The sequence below is a fragment of the Scyliorhinus torazame genome, chromosome 3 (assembly GCF_047496885.1).
Source record: "Scyliorhinus torazame isolate Kashiwa2021f chromosome 3, sScyTor2.1, whole genome shotgun sequence".
Lineage (NCBI taxonomy): Eukaryota > Metazoa > Chordata > Chondrichthyes > Carcharhiniformes > Scyliorhinidae > Scyliorhinus > Scyliorhinus torazame.
Genome location: NC_092709.1, coordinates 375,882,945 through 375,902,064, shown reverse-complemented (window position 1 = coordinate 375,902,064; position 19,120 = coordinate 375,882,945). Strand labels below are relative to the sequence as shown.

At 51.6% G+C, this 19,120-nt stretch overlaps 1 protein-coding gene across 1 annotated transcript in view; it reads left to right on the top strand.

The window, feature by feature from the left end:
- LOC140409454 (galectin-3-binding protein-like) overlaps positions 1-16,024 on the top strand; it is a 130,050-nt gene extending 114,026 nt beyond the window's left edge. Inside the window, exons 3-4 of the mRNA XM_072497886.1 lie at positions 5,046-5,328; positions 14,932-16,024. Of these exons, the coding sequence (XP_072353987.1) occupies positions 5,046-5,328; positions 14,932-16,024 (1,376 nt within the window). The remainder of the gene's footprint in view (positions 1-5,045; positions 5,329-14,931) is intronic.
- Positions 16,025-19,120: the final 3,096 nt, after the last annotated feature.

Here is a 19,120-nt window from a genome sequence, read left to right as displayed (position 1 = left end):
GTTGCATCTGAACCAGAGGGGCACCAATACCCTGGGAGGGAGGTTTTCTAGTACTCTTCGGGAGGGTTTAAACTAATTTGGCAGGGGAATGGGAACCGGATTTGTAGTCCAGCAACTAAGGTAGCCGATATTCAGGACTCCAAAGCGTGTAATGAGGCAGTGGGGAAGGGAACACTGACAAAGGAGAGTACTTGCAGGCACGGAGATGGGTTGAAGTGTGTATACTTCAACGCAAGAAGCATCAGGAATAAGGTGGGTGAACTTAAGGCATGGATCGGTACTTGGGACTACGATGTGGTGGCCCCCACGGAAACTTGGATAGTAGAGGGGCAGAAATGGTTCTTGGAGGTCCCTGGTTATAGATGTTTCAATAAGATTAGGGAGGGTGGTAAAAGAGGTGGGGGGGGGGGTGGAGGGTGGCATTGTTAATTAAAGATAGTATAACAGCTGCAGAAAGGCAGTTCGAGGAGTATCATAGAATTTACAGTGCAGAAGGAGGCCATTCGGCCCATCGAGTCTGCACCAGCTCTTGGAAAGAGCACCCTACCCAAGGCCAACACCTCCACCCTATCCCCATAACCCAGTAACCCCACCCAACACTAAGGGCAATTTTGGACACTAAGGGCAATTTATCATGGCCAATCCACCTAACCTGCACATCTTTGGACTGTGGGAGGAAACCGGAGCACCCGGAGGAAACCCACGCACACACGGGGAGGATGTGCAGACTCCGCACAGTATCTGCCCACTGAGGTAGTATGGGTTGAAGTCAGAAATAGGAAAGGAGCAGTCACCTTGTTAGAAGTTTTCTATAGGCCCCCCAATAGTAGCAGAGATGTGGAGGAACAGATTGGGAAACAGGGTAGTAGTCATGGGTGACTTCAACTTCCCAAACATTGAGTGGAAACTCTTTAGATCAAATAGTTTGGATGGGGTGGTGTTTGTGCAGTGTGTCCAGGAAGTTTTTCTAACACAGTGTGTAGATTGTCCGACCAGGGGAGGGGCAATATTGGATTTAGTACTGGATAATGAACCAGGGCAAGTGATAGATTTGTTAGTGGGGGAGCATTTTGGAGATAGTGACCACAATTCTGTGACTTTCACTTTAGTAATGGAGAGGGATAGGTGCATGCAACAGGGTTTACAATTGGGGGAAGGGTAAATACGATGTTGTCAGACAAGAATTGAAGTGCATAAGTTGGGAACATAGGCTGGCAGGGAAGGACACAAGTGAAATGTGGAACTTGTTCAAGGAACAGGTGCTACGTGTCCTTGATATGTATGTCCCTGTCAGGCAGGGAAGAGATGGTCGAGTGAGGGAACCATGGTTGACAAGAGAGGTTGAATGTCTTGTTAAGAGGAAAAAGGAGACTTATGTAAGGCTGAGGAACCAAGGTTCAGACAGGGCATTGGAGGGATACAAGATAGCCAGGAGGGAACTGAAGAAAGGGATTAGGAGAGCTGAGAGAGGGCATGAACAATCTTTGGCGGGTAGGATCAAGGAAAACCCCAAGGCCTTTTACACATATGTGAGAAATATGAGAATGACTAGAGCGAGGGTAGGTCCAATCAAGGACAGTAGCGGGAGATTGTGTATTGAGTCTGAAGAGATAGGAGAGGTCTTGAATGAGTACTTTTCTTCTGTATTTACAAATGAGAGGGGCGATATTGTTGGAGAGGACAGTGTGAAACAGATTGGTAAGCTCGAGGAAATACTTGTTAGGAAGGAAGATGTGTTGGGCATTTTGAAAAACTTGAGGATAGACAAGTCCCCCGGGCCTGACAGGATATATCCAAGGATTCTATGGGAAGCAAGAGATGAAATTGCAGAGCCGTTGGCAATGATCTTTTCGTCCTCACTGTCAACAGGGGTGGTACCAGGGGATTGGAGAGTGGCGAATGTCGTGCCCCTGTTCAAAAAAGGAACTAGGGATAACCCTGGGAATTACAGGCCAGTTAGTCTTACTTCGGTGGTAGGCAAAGTAATGGAAAGGGTACTGAAGGATAGGATTTCTGAGCATCTGGAAAGACACTGCTTGATTAGGGATAGTCAGCACGGATTTGTGAGGGGTAGGTCTTGCCTTACAAGTCTTATTGAATTCTTTGAGGAGGTGACCAAGCATGTGGATGAAGGTAAAGCAGTGGATGTAGTGTACATGGATTTTAGTAAGGCATTTGATAAAGTTCCCCATGGTAGGCTTCTGCAGAAAGTAAGGAGGCATGGAATAGTGGGAAATTTGGCCAGTTGGATAACGAACTGGCTAACCGATAGAAGTCAGAGAGTGGTGGTGGATGGCAAATATTCAGCCTGGATCCCAGTTACCAGTGGCGTACCGCAGGGATCAGTTCTGGGTCCTCTGCTGTTTGTGATTTTCATTAATGACTTGGATGAGGGAGTTGAAGGGTGGGTCAGTAAATTTGCAGATGATACGAAGATTGGTGGAGTTGTGGATAGTAAGGAGGGCTGTTGTCGGCTGCAAAGAGACATAGATAGGATGCAGAGCTGGGCTGAGAAATGGCAGATGGCGTTTAACCCTGAAAAGTGTGAGGTTGTCCATTTTGGAAGGACAAATATGAATGCGGAATATAGGGTTAACGGTAGAGTTCTTGGCATTGTGGAGGAGCAGAGAGATCTTGGGGTCTATGTTCATACATCTTTGAAAGTTGCCACTCAAGTGGATAGAGCTGTGAAGAAGGCCTATGGTGTGCTCGCGTTCATTAACAGAGGGATTGAATTTAAGAGCCGTGAGGTGATGATGCAGCTGTACAAAACTTTTGTAAGGCCACATTTGGAGTACTGTGTACAGTTCTGGTCGCCTCATTTTAGGAAGGATGTGGAAGCTTTGGAAAAGGTGCAAAGAAGATTTACCAGGATGTTGCCTGGAATGGAGAGTAGGTCTTACGAGGAAAGGTTGAGGGTGCTAGGCCTTTTCTCATTAGAACGGAGAAGGATGAGGGGCGACTTGATAGAGGTTTATAAGATGATCAGGGGAATAGATAGAGTAGACAGTCAGAGACTTTTTCCCCGGGTGGAACAAACCATTACAAGGGGACATAAATTTAAGGTCAAAGGTGGAAGATACAGGAGGGATATCAGAGGTAGGTTCTTTACCCAGAGAGTAGTGGGGGCATGGAATGCACTGCCTGTGGAAGTAGTTGAGTCGGAAACATTAGGGACCTTGAAGCAGCTATTGGATAGGTACATGGATTACGGTAAAATGATATAGTATAGATTTATTTGTTCTTAAGGGCAGCACGGTAGCATTGTGGATAGCACAATTGCTTCACAGCTCCAGGGTCCCAGGTTCGATTCCGGCTTGGGTCACTGTCTGTGCGGAGTCTGCACGTCCTCCCCGTGTCTGCGTGGGTTTCTTCCGGGTGTTCCGGTTTCCTCCCACAGTCCAAAGATGTGCAGGTTAGTTGGATTGGCCATGATAAATTGCCCTTAGTGTCCAAAATTGCCCTTGGTGTTGGGTGGAGGTGTTGAGTTTGGGTAGGGTGCTCTTTCCAGGAGCCGGTGCAGACTCAAAGGGCCGAATGGCCTCCTTCTGCACTGTAAATTCAATGATAATCTATGATTAATCTGGGACAAAGGTTCGGCACAACATCGTGGGCCGAAGGGCCTGTTCTGTGCTGTATTTTCTATGTTCTATGGTGTGTTGTGTGTGTGTGTTGTGTGTGTGTTGTGTGTGTGCATGTGTGTTTGTCTGTTGTGTATGTGTTCATGTTGTCATAGAATCATAGATTATCATAGAATTTAATGTGAAGAAGGAGGCCATTCGGCCCATCAGGTCTGCACCGGCTCTTGGAAAGAGCACCCGACCCAAGGTCAACACCTCCACTCTATCCCCATAACCCAGTAACCCCATAACCCCAACACTACGTGCGTGTGTGTGTGTGGTGTGTGTGTGTGCATGTTGTGCATGTGTGTGTGGTGTGTGTGTGTTGTGCGTGTGCGAGTGTGGTGTGTGTGCATTAGTGTGGTGTGTGTGCGTGTTGTGTGCATGTGCGCGTGTGTTGTGTGTGTGTGTTGTGTTTGTGTGTGTGTGTTGTGTGTGTGTGTGCGTGTGTGTTGTGTGTGTATGTGCGTGTGTGTGTGTTTGTGTTGTGTGTGTGTGAGTGTGTGTGTGTGCACGCATGCGTGTGTGTGCTGTGTGTGTGTGCGTGTGTCTGTGTGTGTGTGTTGCGTGTGTGTATGTGTGCGTGTGTGTTGTGTTGTGTGTGTGTGTGCGTGTGTGTTGTGTTGTGCGTGTGCGTGCGTGTGTGTGTTGTGTTATGTGTCTGTGTGTATGTGCGTGTGTGTTTGTGTTGTGTGTGTGTGTGTGTGTTTTGTGTTTTGTGTGTGTGTGTTGTGTGCGTGTGTGTGTGCGCGCGTGTGTGTATGTGTGCGTGTTGCGTGGGTTTGAAATGTGGACCAGGTGATCTGTGTGTCACTGACTGTGTGTGTGTGTGTTGTGTGTGTCACTGACTGTGTGTTGTGTGTGTGTCACTGACTGTGTGTGTGTGTGTTGTGTGTGTATCACTGACTGTGTGTTGTGTGTGTGTCACTGACTGTGTGTGTGTTGTGTGTGTGTCACTGACTGTGTGTTGTGTGTCACTGACTGTGTGTTGTGTGTGCGTGTGTGTGTGTGTGCGCTTGTTTGTGCGTGTGTGTTGTTTGTGTGTCACTGACTGTCTTGGGACTGTGTGTGTTGTATGTGTGTGTGTGCGTTGTGTGTGTGTTGTGTGTGTGTCACTGACTGTGTGTTGTGTGTGTGTCACTGACTGTGTGTTGTGAGTGCGTGTGTGTATGTGTGTTTTGTGTGTGTGTGTGCTTTGTGTGTGTGTGTGTGAGTGCGTGTGTGTGTGTGTGTGTGTGTATGTGTGTTTTGTGTGTGTGTGTGCTTTGTGTGTGTGTGTGTGTGTGTTGTGCGTTGTGTGTGTGTGTTGTGTGTGTGTGTGCTTTGTGTGTGTGTGTTGTGTGTGTGTGGTGTGTGTGTGTGGTGTGTGTGTGTGTGTTGTGTGTGTGTGGTTGTGCGTGTGTCACTGACTGTCTTGTTTTCCAGGGAGGATTGAGAATTTCTTTGGCTACAGGCTGGATCTTACGGCCGAATTTTCCAATTCATTAAATCGCTTATACATCACTCGGAGTAATTGTGATATGAACATCACTGTGATCGCTTTGGAAAATGGGAAAGTTGAGCTGAGGTCTTGTGTACACAGCCTGATCTTCGCCATGCACACTGACGGAAACCTCATCAGTAAAAGCCAGACTAAGATCTTTCGTATGATCGTGTCCAAGGATTGTGTCAAATTTGTCAATGATTTCATCAGGTACATTGCAGCTCTGTAAGTGTGACTGTAATCTCCCCTTTCTGACAGACAACCATCATAGCCAGGAGGAGGCCTTTCCGAGCCTCGAGGCGGCACTTCCCCACTCAATCCCCTTCCCCCCCTCCATCGCCGAGCTCCATTCAGTGTCGATCTAATCACAGTTTGGATAACTTGCACTCGCAGTCAGTCATGGCGGCTCAGTAGCAATCTCTGTGTATCACAGGTAGGTGGACAGGGCCAGATGTGTGGGCTTCACAGCGTGGACAATGATTGAGATGAAAATTCACAGGCTAATGTCATTGGGCAGTGCCCCAGTGTCCCAGTGCCCCAGTGCCCAGAGCACCAGTGTCCCAGTGTCTCAGCATCCCAGTGTCCCAGTGCCCAGTGTCCCAGTGCCCCAGTGCCCAGAGCCCCAATGCCCAGAGCACCAGTGTCCAGTGTCACAGTGTCTCAAGGTCCCAGTGCCCCAGTGTCCAGTGTCCCAGTGTCCAGGTGTCCAGTGTCCCAGTGACCTGTGTCCTAGTGCCCTGTGTCCCAGAGCCCCAGTGCCCAGAGCCCCAATGCCCAGAGCACCAGTGTCCCAGTGTCCCAGAGCCCCAGTGCCCAGAGCCCCAGTGCCCAGAGCCCCAGTGCCCAGAGCCCCAGTGCCCAGAGCCCCAGTGCCCAGAGCCCCAATGCCCAGAGCACCAGTGTCCCAGTGTCCCAGTGCCCCAGTGCCCAGAGCCCCAGTGCCCAGAGCCCCAATGCCCAGAGCCCCAGTGCCCAGAGCCCCAATGCCCAGAGCACCAGTGTCCCAGTGTCTCAATGTCCCAGTGCCCCAGTGTCCAGTGTCCCAGTGTCCAGGTGTCCAGTGTCCCAGTGACCTGTGTCCTAGTGCCCTGTGTCCCAGTGCCCCAGTGCCCAGTGCCCAGAGCCCCAGTGCCCAGAGCACCAGTGTCCCAGTATCTCAGCATCCCAGTGTCCCAGTGTCCAGTGTCCCAGTGCCCAGAGCACCAGTGTCCCAGTATCTCAATGTCCCAGTGCCCCAGTGCCCCAGTGTCCAGTGTCCAGGTGTCCAGTATCCCAGTGCCCTGTGTCCCAGTGCCCTGTGTCCCAGTGCCCCAGTGCCCAGAGCCCCAGTGCCCAGAGCACCAGTGTCCCAGTATCTCAGCGTCCCAGTGCCCCAGTGTCCCAGTGCCCAGTGTCCCAGTGTCCCAGTGCCCAGGTTTCCCAGTGCCCTATGCCCCAGTGCCACAGTGTCCAGTGCCCCTGTGCCCCAGTGCCCTGTGCTCCAGTATCCCTGTGCTCCAGTATCCCAGTGCCCACTGCCCCAGTGTCCCAGTGCCACAATGTCCCAGTGTCCCAATGTCCCAATGTCCCAGTGTCCCAAATGTCCCAGTGTCCCAATGTCCCAGTGCCCCAGTGCCCCAGTTTCCCAGTGTCCCAGTTTCCCAATGACCAGTGTCCCAGTGCCCCGGTGTCCCAGTGCCCCAGTGTCCCAATGTCCCAGTGCCCAAGTTTCCCAGTGCCCCAGTTTCCCAGTGCCCCAGTTTCCCAATGACCAGTGTCACAGTGCCCCAGTGCCCCGGTGTCCCAGTGCCCAGTGTCCCCATGTCCAGTGTATCAGTGTCCCAGTGCCGTGTCCCAGTGTCTCAGTGTCCCAGTGCCCCAGTGCCCAGTGTCCCCATGTCCAGTGCCCCAGTGTCCCAGTACCCCAGTGCCCCAGTGTCCAGTGTCCCAGTGCCATGACCCAGTACCCAAGAGCCCCAGTTTCCCAGTGCCCCAGTGTCCTGTTTCCCAGTGCCCAGTGCCCCAGTGTCCCAGTGCCCCAATATCCCAGTGCCCAGTGTCCCAGTGCACCATTGTCCCAGTGCACAAATGTCCCAGTGCCCCAATGTCCCAGTGTCCCAGTGCCCCAGTGTCCCAGTCCCCAGTTTCCCAGTGCCCCAGTTTCCCAGTGTCCACTGTCCCAGTGTCTCAGTGCCCCATTTTCCCAGTGCCCCAGTTTCCCAATGACCAGTGTCCCAGTGCCCCCGGTGTCCCAGTGTCCCAGTGCCCCCGGTGTCCCAGTGTCCCAGTGCCCCAGTGTCCCAGTGCCACAATGGCCCAGTGCCTCGAACCTTGGATGACGAGTGATATTGTAGGCCTCGTCAAAAAGAAAAAGGAGGCATTTGTCAGGGCTAAAAGGCTGGGAACAGACGAAGCCTGTGTGGCATATAAGGAAAGTAGGAAGGAACTTAAGCAAGGAGTCAGGAGGGCTAGAAGGGGTCACGAAAATTCATTGGCAAATAGGGTTAAGGAAAATCCCAAGGCTTTTTACACGTACATAAAAAGCAAGAGGGTAGCCAGGGTAAGGGTTGGCCCACTGAAGGATAGGCAAGGGAATCTATGTGTGGAGCCAGAGGAAATGGGCGAGGTACTAAATGAATACTTTGCATCAGTATTCACCAAAGAGAAGGAATTGGTAGATGTTGAGTCTGGAGAAGGGTGTGTAGATAGCCTGGGTCACATTGAGATCCAAAAAGACGAGGTGTTGGGTGTCTTAAAAAATATTAAGGTAGATAAGTCCCCGGGGCCTGATGGGATCTACTCCAGAATACTGAAGGAGGCTGGAGAGGAAATTGCTGAGGCCTAGACAGAAATCTTTGGATTCTCGCTGTCTTCAGGGGATATCCCGGAGGACTGGAGAATAGCCAATGTTGTTCCTCTGTTTAAGAAGGGTAGCAAGGATAATCCCGGGAACTACAGGCCGGTGAGCCTTACTTCAGTGGTAGGGAAATTACTGGAGAGAATTCTTCGAGACAGGATCTACTCCCATTTGGAAGCAAATGGACGTATTAGTGAGAGGCAGCACGGTTTTGTGAAGGGGAGGTCGTGTCTCACTAACTTGATAGAGTTTTTCGAGGAGGTCACTAAGATGATTGATGCAGGTAGGGCAGTAGATGTTGTCTATATGGACTTCAGTAAGGCCTTTGACAAGGTCCCTCATGGTAGACTAGTACAAAAGGTGAAGTCACACGGGGTCAGGGGTGAACTGGCAAGGTGGATACAGAACTGGCTAGGCCATAGAAGGCAGAGGGTAGCAATGGAGGGATGCTTTTCTAATTGGAGGGCTGTGACCAGTGGTGTTCCACAGGGATCAGTGCTGGGACCTTTGCTGTTTGTAGTATATATAAATGATTTGGAGGAAAATGTAACTGGTCTGATTAGTAAGTTTGCAGGCGACACAAAGGTTGGTGGAATTGCGGATAGCGATGAGGACTGTCAGAGGATACAGCAGGATTTAGATTGTTTGGAGACTTGGGCGGAGAGATGGCAGATGGAGTTTAATCCGGACAAATGTGAGGTAATGCATTTTGGAAGGTCTAACGCAGGTAGGGAATATACAGTGAATGGTAGAACCCTCAAGAGTATTGAAAGTCAAAGAGATCTAGGAGTACAGGTCCACAGGTCATTGAAAGGGGCAACACAGGTGGAGAAGGTAGTCAAGAAGGCATACGGCATGCTTGCCTTCATTGCCGGGGCATTGAGTATAAGAATTGGCAAGTCATGTTGCAGCTGTATAGAACCTTAGTTAGGCCACACTTGGAGTATAGTGTTCAATTCTGGTCGCCACACTACCAGAAGGATGTGGAGGCTTTAGAGAGGGTGCAGAAGAGATTTACCAGAATGTTGCCTGGTATGGAGGGCATTAGCTATGAGGAGCGATTGAATAAACTCGGTTTGTTCTCACTGGAACGAAGGAGGTTGAGGGGCGACCTGATAGAGGTCTACAAAATTATGAGGGGCATAGACAGAGTGGATAGTCAGAGGCTTTTCCCCAGGGTAGAGGGGTCAATTACTAGGGGGCATAGGTTTAAGGTGAGAGGGGCAAGGTTTAGTGTAGATGTACGAGGCAAGTTTTTTATGCAGAGGGTAGTGGGTACCTGGAACTCGCTACCGGAGGAGGTGGTGGAAGCAGGGACGATAGGGACATTTAAGGGGCATCTTGACAAATATATGAATAGGATGGGAATAGAAGGATACGGACCCAGGAAGTGTAGAAGATTGTAGTTTAGTCGGGCAGCATGGTCGGCACGGGCTTGGAGGGCCGAAGGGCCTGTTCCTGTGCTGTACATTTCTTTGTTCTTTGTTCTTTGTTGCCTCAATGTCCCAGTGCCTCAATGTCCCAGTTTCCCAATGTCCCAGTGTCCCAATGTCCCAGTGTCCCAATGTCCCAGTGTCCCAGTGTCCCAGTGCCCAGTGTCCCCATGTCCAATGTATCAGTGACCCAGTGTCTCAGTGTCCCAGTGCCCCAGTGCCCAGTGTCCCCATGTCCAGTGCCCCAGTGCCGTGCCCCAGTGCCCCAGTGCCGTGCCCCAGTACCCCAGTGCCATGACCCAGTACCCAAGTGCCCCAGTTTCTCAGTGCCCCAGTGTCCAGTTTCCCAGTGCCCCAATGTCCCAGTGCACCAATGTCCCAGTGCCCCAATGTCCCAGTGCCCCAGTGTCCCAGTCCCCAGTTTCCCAGTGCCCCAGTTTTCCAGTGCCCAGTGTCCACTGTCCCAGTGACTCAGTGCCCCATTTTCCCAGTGCCCCAGTTTCCCAATGACCAGTGCCCCGGTGTCCCAGTGCCCCAGTGTCCCAATGTCCCAGTGCCCCAGTTTCCCAGTGCCCCAGTTTCCCAGTGTCCCAGTTTCCCAATGACCAGTGTCACAGTGCCCCAGTGTCCCGGTGTCCCAGTGCCCAGTGTCCCCATGTCCAGTGTATCAGTGTCCCAGTGCCGTGTCCCAGTGTCTCAGTGTCCCAGTGCCCCAGTGCCCAGTGTCCCCATGTCCAGTGCCCCAGTGCCGTGCCCCAGTACCCCAGTGTCCCCGTGTCCAGTGTATTAGTGTCCCAGTGTCCAGTGTCCCAGTGCCATGACCCAGTACCCAAGTGCCCCAGTGTCCAGTTTCCCAGTGCCCCAGTGTCCCAGTGCCCCAATGTCCTTGTGCCCAGTGTCCTAGTGCACCAGTGCACCAATGTCCCAGTGTCCCAGTTTCCCAGTGCCCCAGTTTTCCAGTGCCCAGTGTCCACTGTCCCAGTGTCTCAGTGCGCCATTTTCCAGTACCCCAGTTTCCCAATGTACCAGTGTCCCAGTGCCCCAGTTTCCCAATGACCAGTGTCCCAGTGCCCCAGTGTCACAGTGCCCCAATGTCCCAGTGCCCTAGTGTCCTTGTGCCCCAGTGTCCCAGTCCCCAGTTTCCCAGTGCCCCAGTTTCCCAGTGCCCCAGTTTTCCAGTGCCCCAGTTTCCCAGTGCCCCAGTTTTCCAGTGTCTCAGTGCCCCAGTGTCTCAGTGCCCCGGTGTCGCCATGTCGCCGTGTTGCCGTGTTGCTGTGCGGTCACTAGTGCGGATGGGGAGCTGGTGGTAGGCGGACTTGAGATCCACCGTGGAGAAGACCTTGTAATGCGCGATCCTGTTTACCAGGTCGGATATGCGGGGGAGAGGGTACTCGTCCAGCTGCGTAAACCTGTTGATGGTCTGACTGTAGTCGATGACCATCCTATGTTTCTCCCCGACCTTTACCACCACTACCTGAGCTCTCCAGGGACTGTTGCTCGCTTCGATGACTCCTTCCCTCAGCAGCCTTTGGACCTCTGACCTAATAAATATCCAGTCTTGGGCACTGTACCATCTGCTCCTGGTGGCGACGGGTTTGCAATCCGGGGTGAGGTTCGCAAACAGGGAAGGCGGGTCGACCTTAAGGGTCGTGAGGCCGCAGACAGTGAGGGGGGCGGTATAGGGCCGCCGAATTTGAAAGTTAGACTTTGGAGATTACACTGGAAGTCTAAACCTCGGAGTGTGGCCGCGCAGAGGTGGGGAAGGACGTAGAGCCGGTAATTTTTTAACTCCCCTCCCTGGACTGTGAGGTTTGCTACACAAAACCCCTTTATCTCCACTGAGTGGGAACCGGAGGCCAGGGAGATTGTTTGATTAACGGGGTGGATGAGGAGAGAACAGCGCCTTACCGTGTCGGGGTGTATGAAGCTCTCCGTGCTCCCAGAGTCGATGAAGCAGGACGTCTCGTGCCCGTTGATTAGTGCTGTTGTTGTTGAGAGTGTTCGAGGCCGGGACTGATCCAGGGTCACCGAGGTTAATCTCAGCAGTTGAGAGTTCTCTTCGGGCGGTGTGCGGTCAGCCGAGCTGGGGTCCTGGGAGTTCATCCAAGATGGCGGCTCCCATTGGTCGCACATGGCTGGGGTGCACAAAATGGTGGCGCCCTTCCATCGAACGTGGCGTCCGCGGGACAAGATGGCGGCGCCCGGGGTCCGCACGTGGCCCTGGAATATGAAGATGGCGGTGACCACTGGCCGCACGGGGACCGTGGAGAGGTTTGTGGTTGCGGTCCGCATTCGACACCGGAGACCGCGGCAACCGCACGGGCCTGACATACCCCCACAAAATGGCCCTTTTTGCCGCATCCCTTGCAGGTGGATGCGCGGGCCGGGCAGTGCTGGCGGGGGTGCTTGGCCTGCCTGCAAAAGTAGCAGTGGGGCCCCTCGGGGTTGCCAGGCCGCCTTGCAGCGCAGGAGGGGGGATAGGGGAAGTCTCGGGGTCGGCCGCGGAGGGGTTCCACGCTGCCCAGGGGGCTGCCGTGCGGCCGGGAACGTAAGCACGGGCATTCCTGGAGGCCACATCTAGGGAGCCTGCAGGGGCCCGTGCCTCCCTGAGACCCAGGGTGTCCTTTTCTAACAGGCGCTGGCGGATTTGTGACGAAAGCATACCTGCCACGAAAGCGTCCCTGGACTAAGAGTTCCGTGTGTTCGCTCGCCGAAACTTGCGGGCAGCCGCAGCTTCTTCCCAACACCAGGAGTGCACGGTAGAATTCCTCCAGCGATTCCCCAGGGGTTTGTCGCCTTGTTGTAAGCAGGTGCCGGGCGTAGACCTGGTTTACCGGGCGAAGATTGTGTCCTTTTAGCAGCTCCATTGCTGCATCGAAGTCTTCCGCTTCCTCGATGAGGGTGTAAATCTCCGGGCTCACCCTTGAGTGCAGGACGTGCAGTTTCTGCTCTCCCGTGGGTGCGTTTTTGGCCGTCTCGAGATACCCTTTAAACCACGCCAGCCAGTGCTTGAAGATTGCCGCTGAGTTCGCCGCGTGGGGGCTAAGTTGCAGACACTCCGGCTTGATTCGGAGCTCCATCCTTTCTTCTTAAAAAACTATCTTATTAAATTGATGTACGATCAATGACCACTAAAGCGAGGCTGTAGTCCAACTGAAGGCTTTAATAAGCTCGATGTTTCCCCCAGCAGCTCAGGTACAGAATGAAGGCTGCTGGGGCGGCACGGGCTCTTATACCCCGCCTAGCAGGGCGGAGCTACCATACAGCTTGACCAATAGAAAGCATACAGTTTCCACCAATGGTTCTTCAGCCTATCAGGTACCGTAATACCTATAATACCACACTGTTCCCCCCTCGTAAAAGGTTCAAGAGTGAGAGGGCGCAGATTTAAAATGATTTATAAAAAAAGGAGCTGTGATGTGAGAAACCCTTTTGCACGAGTGGCGACTGGCTGGGGGTCGGAATGCCAGGCGGAGGCATTCGCGAGGGCGTTACGGAAATACTCAGTAGGTGAGAGGGATTATTGCTGCTGACTTGATTGTTCTCTCGATTTGAATAATGCTTCCAGTGTGTGGACGAGAAGCGATTTTCCTGCAGATAAATACTGATCAATTATTTGCATTTTAAAATCACAAAAAGCACTTTGTCTTAAACGTTGACTTCAGAATTTCAGCTGAATATCCCTGGCTTTGTGTTTACGTCATTGATTCCCAGGACATTGCCAGAACTTATTTCCTATTCTGAGTTTAGCCTTGAGGATGCGATAAGAGTCCTTGAGTTTAACAAAGTAACTTTCTTGTGACCACTTCACGGGGAAGTATTTTTGTGTCTCAGATTTGTGGAAAAGGGACGATCCTTTAAAACCGAGATGAGGAGGAATTTCTCCCCCCAGAGGGTGGTGAATCTGTGGAACTCTTTTGCCACAGAAGGCTGTGGAGGCCAAATCACTGAGTATCTTTAAGACAGAGATAGATAGGTTCCTGATGAATAAGGGGATCAGGGGTTATGGGGAGAAGGCAGGAGAATGGGGATGAGAAAATATCAGCCATGATTGAATGGCGGAGCAGACTCGATGGGCCGAGTGGCCTAATTCTGCTCCCATGTTTATGGTCTTATGGAAATAGAAGCAGGTGTTGGATTGGCAGCTCCTGTAGCCCTAATCTCTCAGTCACTGTCATGGCTGGTCATATATCTCAGCCCAACTCCCTCAACTATCCCCATATCCCCAAATTCCATTAATGCCCAAAGATCTGTGGAGTTCTCCAAATTGGAGGAGAAAATGCTTGGATCAGGATTGATTCCACCACATTATCACTATTAACACTCTAACCAACTGACAACAGCCTTCCTCCTGCTTGTGTTTGGGGGGCTTGTGTTTGGGGGGCTTGTGTTTGGGGGGCTTGTGCTTGGGGGGCTTGTGTTTGGGGGGCTTGTGTTTGGGGGGCTTGTGTTTGGGGGGCTTGTGCTTGGGGGGCTTGTGTTTGGGGGACTTGTGTTTGGGGGGCTTGTGTTTGGGGGGCTTGTGTTTGGGGGACTTGTGTTTGGGGGGCTTGTGTTTGGGGGGCTTGTGTTTGGGGGGCTTGTGTTTGGGGGGCTTGTGTTTGGGGGACTTGTGTTTGGGGGGCTTGTGTTTGGGGGGCTTGTGTTTGGGGGGCTTGTGCTTGGGGGGCTTGTGTTTGGGGGGCTTGTGTTTTGGGATTCCTGTTTTGGGCTTGTTTTTTTGGGCTTGCGCTGATTTGTGTTTTGCGATTGATAATACCGTTGGGCGTGATTCTCTGATTTAGTGGCTATGTCCGGAGGAAGTGTCTGGTCTCATGACCAAACGGTCAGCGTCGCCCCCGCACTGATGTTCTGCCCGGTGGGGGGGTAGCAAGCGCGCCTCGCAAAGCCCCCGACTTTACCTGCAGGTAAAGATTTGCCGGCGACGTGCGGCGGTCGTCCCTGCCAGATAGCCGATCCCCCAGCCTCCGCCGAAGCTGCCCTGGCCAGCAGAACGGCTGCCCCCACCCCCCACCCCGACTGTGGTGGTGCTGGACACAGTCCGCAGCCACTACGTGAGGCCCCCGAAAACTGAGCGCACACAAGCCCCACGCTATCGGGAGATCGGCCTATTGGGGGTGGAGCATCGGGGGGGGGGGGGGCTCGGGTGTCGCCACACTCCGGCGCCTGTTCGGGTACAGAGGGAGAATTCAGAATGTCCAATTCACCTAACAGCACGTCTTTCGGGACTTGTGGGAGGAAACCGGAGCACCCGGAGGAAACCCACGCACACACGGGGAGGACGCGCAGACTCCACACAGACAGTGACCCAAGCCGGAATCGAACCCGGGACCCTGGCGCTGTGAAGCAACAGTGCTAACCACTGTGCTATCATGCCGCCAATGAGGCTTTGTACCCGTGGATACCCGTGGGCTCGTGTTTTGGAGTTTGTGTTTTGGGGTTCGTGTTTAGGGCTTGTGTATTGGGGCTCGTGTTTATTTGTGTTTTGGCTACACTGGGGTGAGAGGGGATTTGTAATATTATCAGCTGCACCTTTTCTGATTGGCATTTCCTCCTCAGGTACTTTTACACGAGGAAAATATACATCAACCTGTCTTCAGTGAAGTGTATCCACAACCTGGCTTCGGATTACGGGGTGACGGCCATTCGCGATTACTGTGATAAACTCTTCTACAAACTTCTCCCACAAGACCAGTCTTTCAAGCACCAGTTAGAGCTTTATAATTACGCCGAGGCGGTGGAAGATTCCTTCCTCAAAGAGATCTGTCTGAAATATTTTGCTTGGAACTGCGAAGCGTTCAGTAAGTCAGTGGTGTGGTACGAGATGGCTGGCGAAGAACTAGACGCCCTGCTGCAAAGATCTGACATTGTCATTGAGAATGAGTTCCGTCTGTTCCAGGCTGTGGAGCAGTGGGTAATTGAGAATGAGAGGGCCGAGATGGTCGATTTGTTAATGAGTAAGATTCGGTTCCACATGATGTCCCCTGAACAGCTTGTCTCAATTCCATATAACTCCAATCTTTACGAGGTGTTTCAGGGTATCTTCACAACAAGGCTACTTGAGGCCTTTGAGTTCCATTCCGTTCCTGTGCAAAAGCTCAAATATTACAGAAATATCTCTGAAGCTAGCTACCATCCCAGAATCTACACCTCGCCGGACTGGAGCACCCTCCTCCACATACCCACCCCTGCACCGGGCTTCAACCACAGCTACACCCACCAGCCTTTCTACGGAGCTCTGGTCCCATATAGAGAGCAGCTCGATACTGGGTATAATCCCTATCACCCCTCTCCCAGCTCCTTCTTTCACACAGCTAGGCACATGAGCCAATTGTACATCAGCAACACACTGTCCTGGTCTGCTCATTACCACACAAACGCCCAAGGCTGCCGGAATAGCAACGTAATCTGTCCCTATGACACATACCCAGTGGCTACCCTGTCCACCGCCCCCTCCAGGCAGGACAATAGCATTGCGTATCAGAACCAGATCCTGATTGTGTGTGAGGACAGATATATCTCCTTTGTTCAGGACATGAAGAATTCCACTGCGGTCCTCCCATTGCTCAATACCACCGCCCTCTTCCTGTTTGCTTGTAGCTCAGGAGTCACATCACTCAGGTTTGTGGTCAGACCGTACTACATCCAATAGCTCCTCACCCCGGCACAGAGCAGGGGAGGGGCTCCTCACCCCGGCACAGAGCAGGGGAGGGGCTCCTATCACCCCACATCCCCGATATACCCCCCCCCCCCCCTCCCACACACACACACTGCAGAGTCTCTCCATGTCCTCCCTCCTCTCTCTGTCCCATCCTCCGACAGGCCCACAGCCCTGACATCTCTGCATCCATCCCATTCTGGACACTTTTACAGTCCCAATTTTAATTGTGTGTCTGTGTTTATCTGTGTGTGTGCTGTGTGTGTGTCAGTATCTGTGTCAGTCTGTGTGCGTGTGTGTCTGTGTGCGTGTGTCAGTCTGTGTGTGTCAGTGTGTGTGTGTGCTGTGTGTGTGTGTCAGTATCTGTGTCAGTCTGTGTGCGTGTGTGTCTGTGTGCGTGTGTCAGTGTGTGTGTGTCAGTGTGTGTGTGTGTGCTGTGTGTGTGTGTCAGTATCTGTGTCAGTCTGTGTGCGTGTGTGTCTGTGTGCGTGTGTGTCTGTGTGCGTGTGTCTGTGTGTGTGTCAGTGTGTGTGTGTGTTGCTGTGTGTGTGTCAGTATCTGTGACAGTGTGTGTTTGTGTGTCTGTGTCAGTGTGTGTGTCTGTGTGTGTATCTGTGCGCATGTGTGTGTCTGTGTGTGTGTCAGTGTGTCAATGTGTGTCTCTCTCTCTGCATCAGTTTATGTGTGTGTCTGTGTGTCAGTGTGTGTTTGTGTGCGTGTGTGTGTCTGTGTGTCAGTATGTGTCTATCTCTGTCAGTGTATTTGTGTGTGCGTGGGTGTGTATGTGTGTCTGAGTGTGCACATGTGGTGTGCTGGTTTAGCTCACTGGGCTAAATCGCTGGCTTTGAAAGCAGACCAAGGCAGGCCAGCTGCACGGTTCAATTCCCGGACCAGCCTCCCCGAACAGGCGCCGGAATGTGGCGACTAGGGGCTTTTCACAATGAAGCCTACTTGTGACAATAAGCAAATTTCATTTCATGTGTGTGTCAGTGTGTGTGTCTGTGTGCGTGGGTGTTTGTTTGAGTGTGTGTGTCTGTGCGTGTCTGTATGTGTATGTCTCAGTGTGTGTCTGCATGTGTGTGTCAGTGTGTGTGTGGGTCTGTGTGTGTGTCAGTATCTGTGTCAGTCTGTGTGTGTGCGTGTGTGTTGCTGTGTGTGTGTCAATATCTGTGACTGTGTGTCTGTGTGTCAGTGTGTGTCTCTCTCTGTGCATCAGTTTATGTCTGTGTGTGCCTGTGTGTGTCTGTCTGTGTCTGGGTGTCAGTGTGTGTCAGTGTGTGTGTGTCATAAGAACTAGGAGCAGGAGTCGGCCACCTGGCCCCTCGAGCCTGCTCCACCATTTAATGAGATCATGGCTGATCTTTTGTGGACTCAGCTCCACTCTCCGGCCCGAACACCATAACCCTTAATCCCTTTATTCTTCAAAAAACTATCTATCTTTATCTTAAAAACATTTAATGAAGGAGCCTCTACTGCTTCACTGGGCAAGGAATTCCATAGATTCACAACCCTTTGGGTGAAGAAGTTCCTCCTAAACTCAGTCCTAAATCTACTTCCTCTTATTTTGAGGCTATGCCCCCTAGTTCTGCTTTCACCCGCCAGTGGAAACAACCTGCCCGCATCTATCCTATCTATTCCCTTCATAATCTTATATGTTTCTATAAGATCCCCCGCATCCTTCTAAATTCCAACGAGTACAGTCCCAGTCTACTCAACCTCTCCTCGTAATCCAACCCCTTCAGCTCTGGGATTAACCTAGTGAATCTCCTCTGCACACCCTCCAGTGCCAGTACGTCCTTTCTCAAGTAAGGAGACCAAAACTGAACACAATACTCCAGGTGTGGCCTCACTAACACCTTATACAATTGCAGCAGAACCTCCCTAGTCTTAAACTTCATCCCTCTGATGAAACTTTGGAGGAATATCGGGAAAGTAGGACAAATCTCAAACGCGCAATAAAGAGGGCTAAAAGGGGTCATGAAATATCTTTGGCGAACAGGGTTAAGGAAAATGCCAAAGCCTTTTATTCGTATATAAGGAGCAAGAGGGTAACTAGAGAAAGGATTGGCCCACTCAAAGCCAAAAGAGGGAATTTATGCGTGGAGTCAGAGGAAATGGGTGAGATTCTTAACGAGTACTTTGCATCGGTATTCACCAAGGAGAGGGACATGACGGATGTTGAGGTGAGGGATGGATGTTTAAATACTCGAGGTCAAGTCGGCATAAGGAAGGGGGAAGTTTTGGGTATTCTAAAAGGCATTAAGGTGGACAAGTCCCCAGGTCCGGATGGGATCTATCCCAGGTTACTGAGGGAAGCGAGGGACGAAATAGCTGGGGCCTTAACAGATATCTTTGCAGCATCCTTGAGCACGGGTGAGGTCCCGGAGGACTGGAGAATTGCTAATGTTGTCCCTTTGTTTGAGAAGGGTAGCAGGGATAATCCAGGGAATTATAGGCCTGTGAGCTTGACGTCAGTGGTAGGCAAACTGTTGGAGAAGATACTGAGGAATAGGATCTATTCACATTTGGAAGAAAATAGACTTATCAGTGATCGGCAGCATGGTTTTGTGCAGGGACGGCCATGTCTTACAAACCTAATAGAATTCTTTGAGGAAGTGACAAAGTTAATTGATGAGGGAAGGGCTGTAGATGTCATATACATGGACTTCAGTAAGGCATTTGATAAAGTTTCCCATGGCAGGTTGATGGAAAAAGTGAAGTTGTATGGGGTTCAGGGCGTACTAGCTAGATGGATAAGGAACTGGCTGGGCAACAGGAGACAGAGAGTAGTGGTGGAAGGGAGTGTCTAAAAATGGAGAAAGGTGACTAGTGGTGTTCCACAGGGATCCGTGCTGGGACCACTGTTATTTGTGATATACATAAATGATCTGGACGAAGGTATAGGTGGTCTGATTAGCAAGTTTGCAGATGATACTAAGATTGGTGGAGTTTCAGATAGCGAGGAGGACTGTCAGAGAATACAGCAAAATATAGATAGATTGGAGAGTTGGGCAGAGAAATGGCAGATGGAGTTCAATCCAGGCAAATGCGAAGTGATGCATTTTGGAAGATCTAATTCAAGAGTGGACT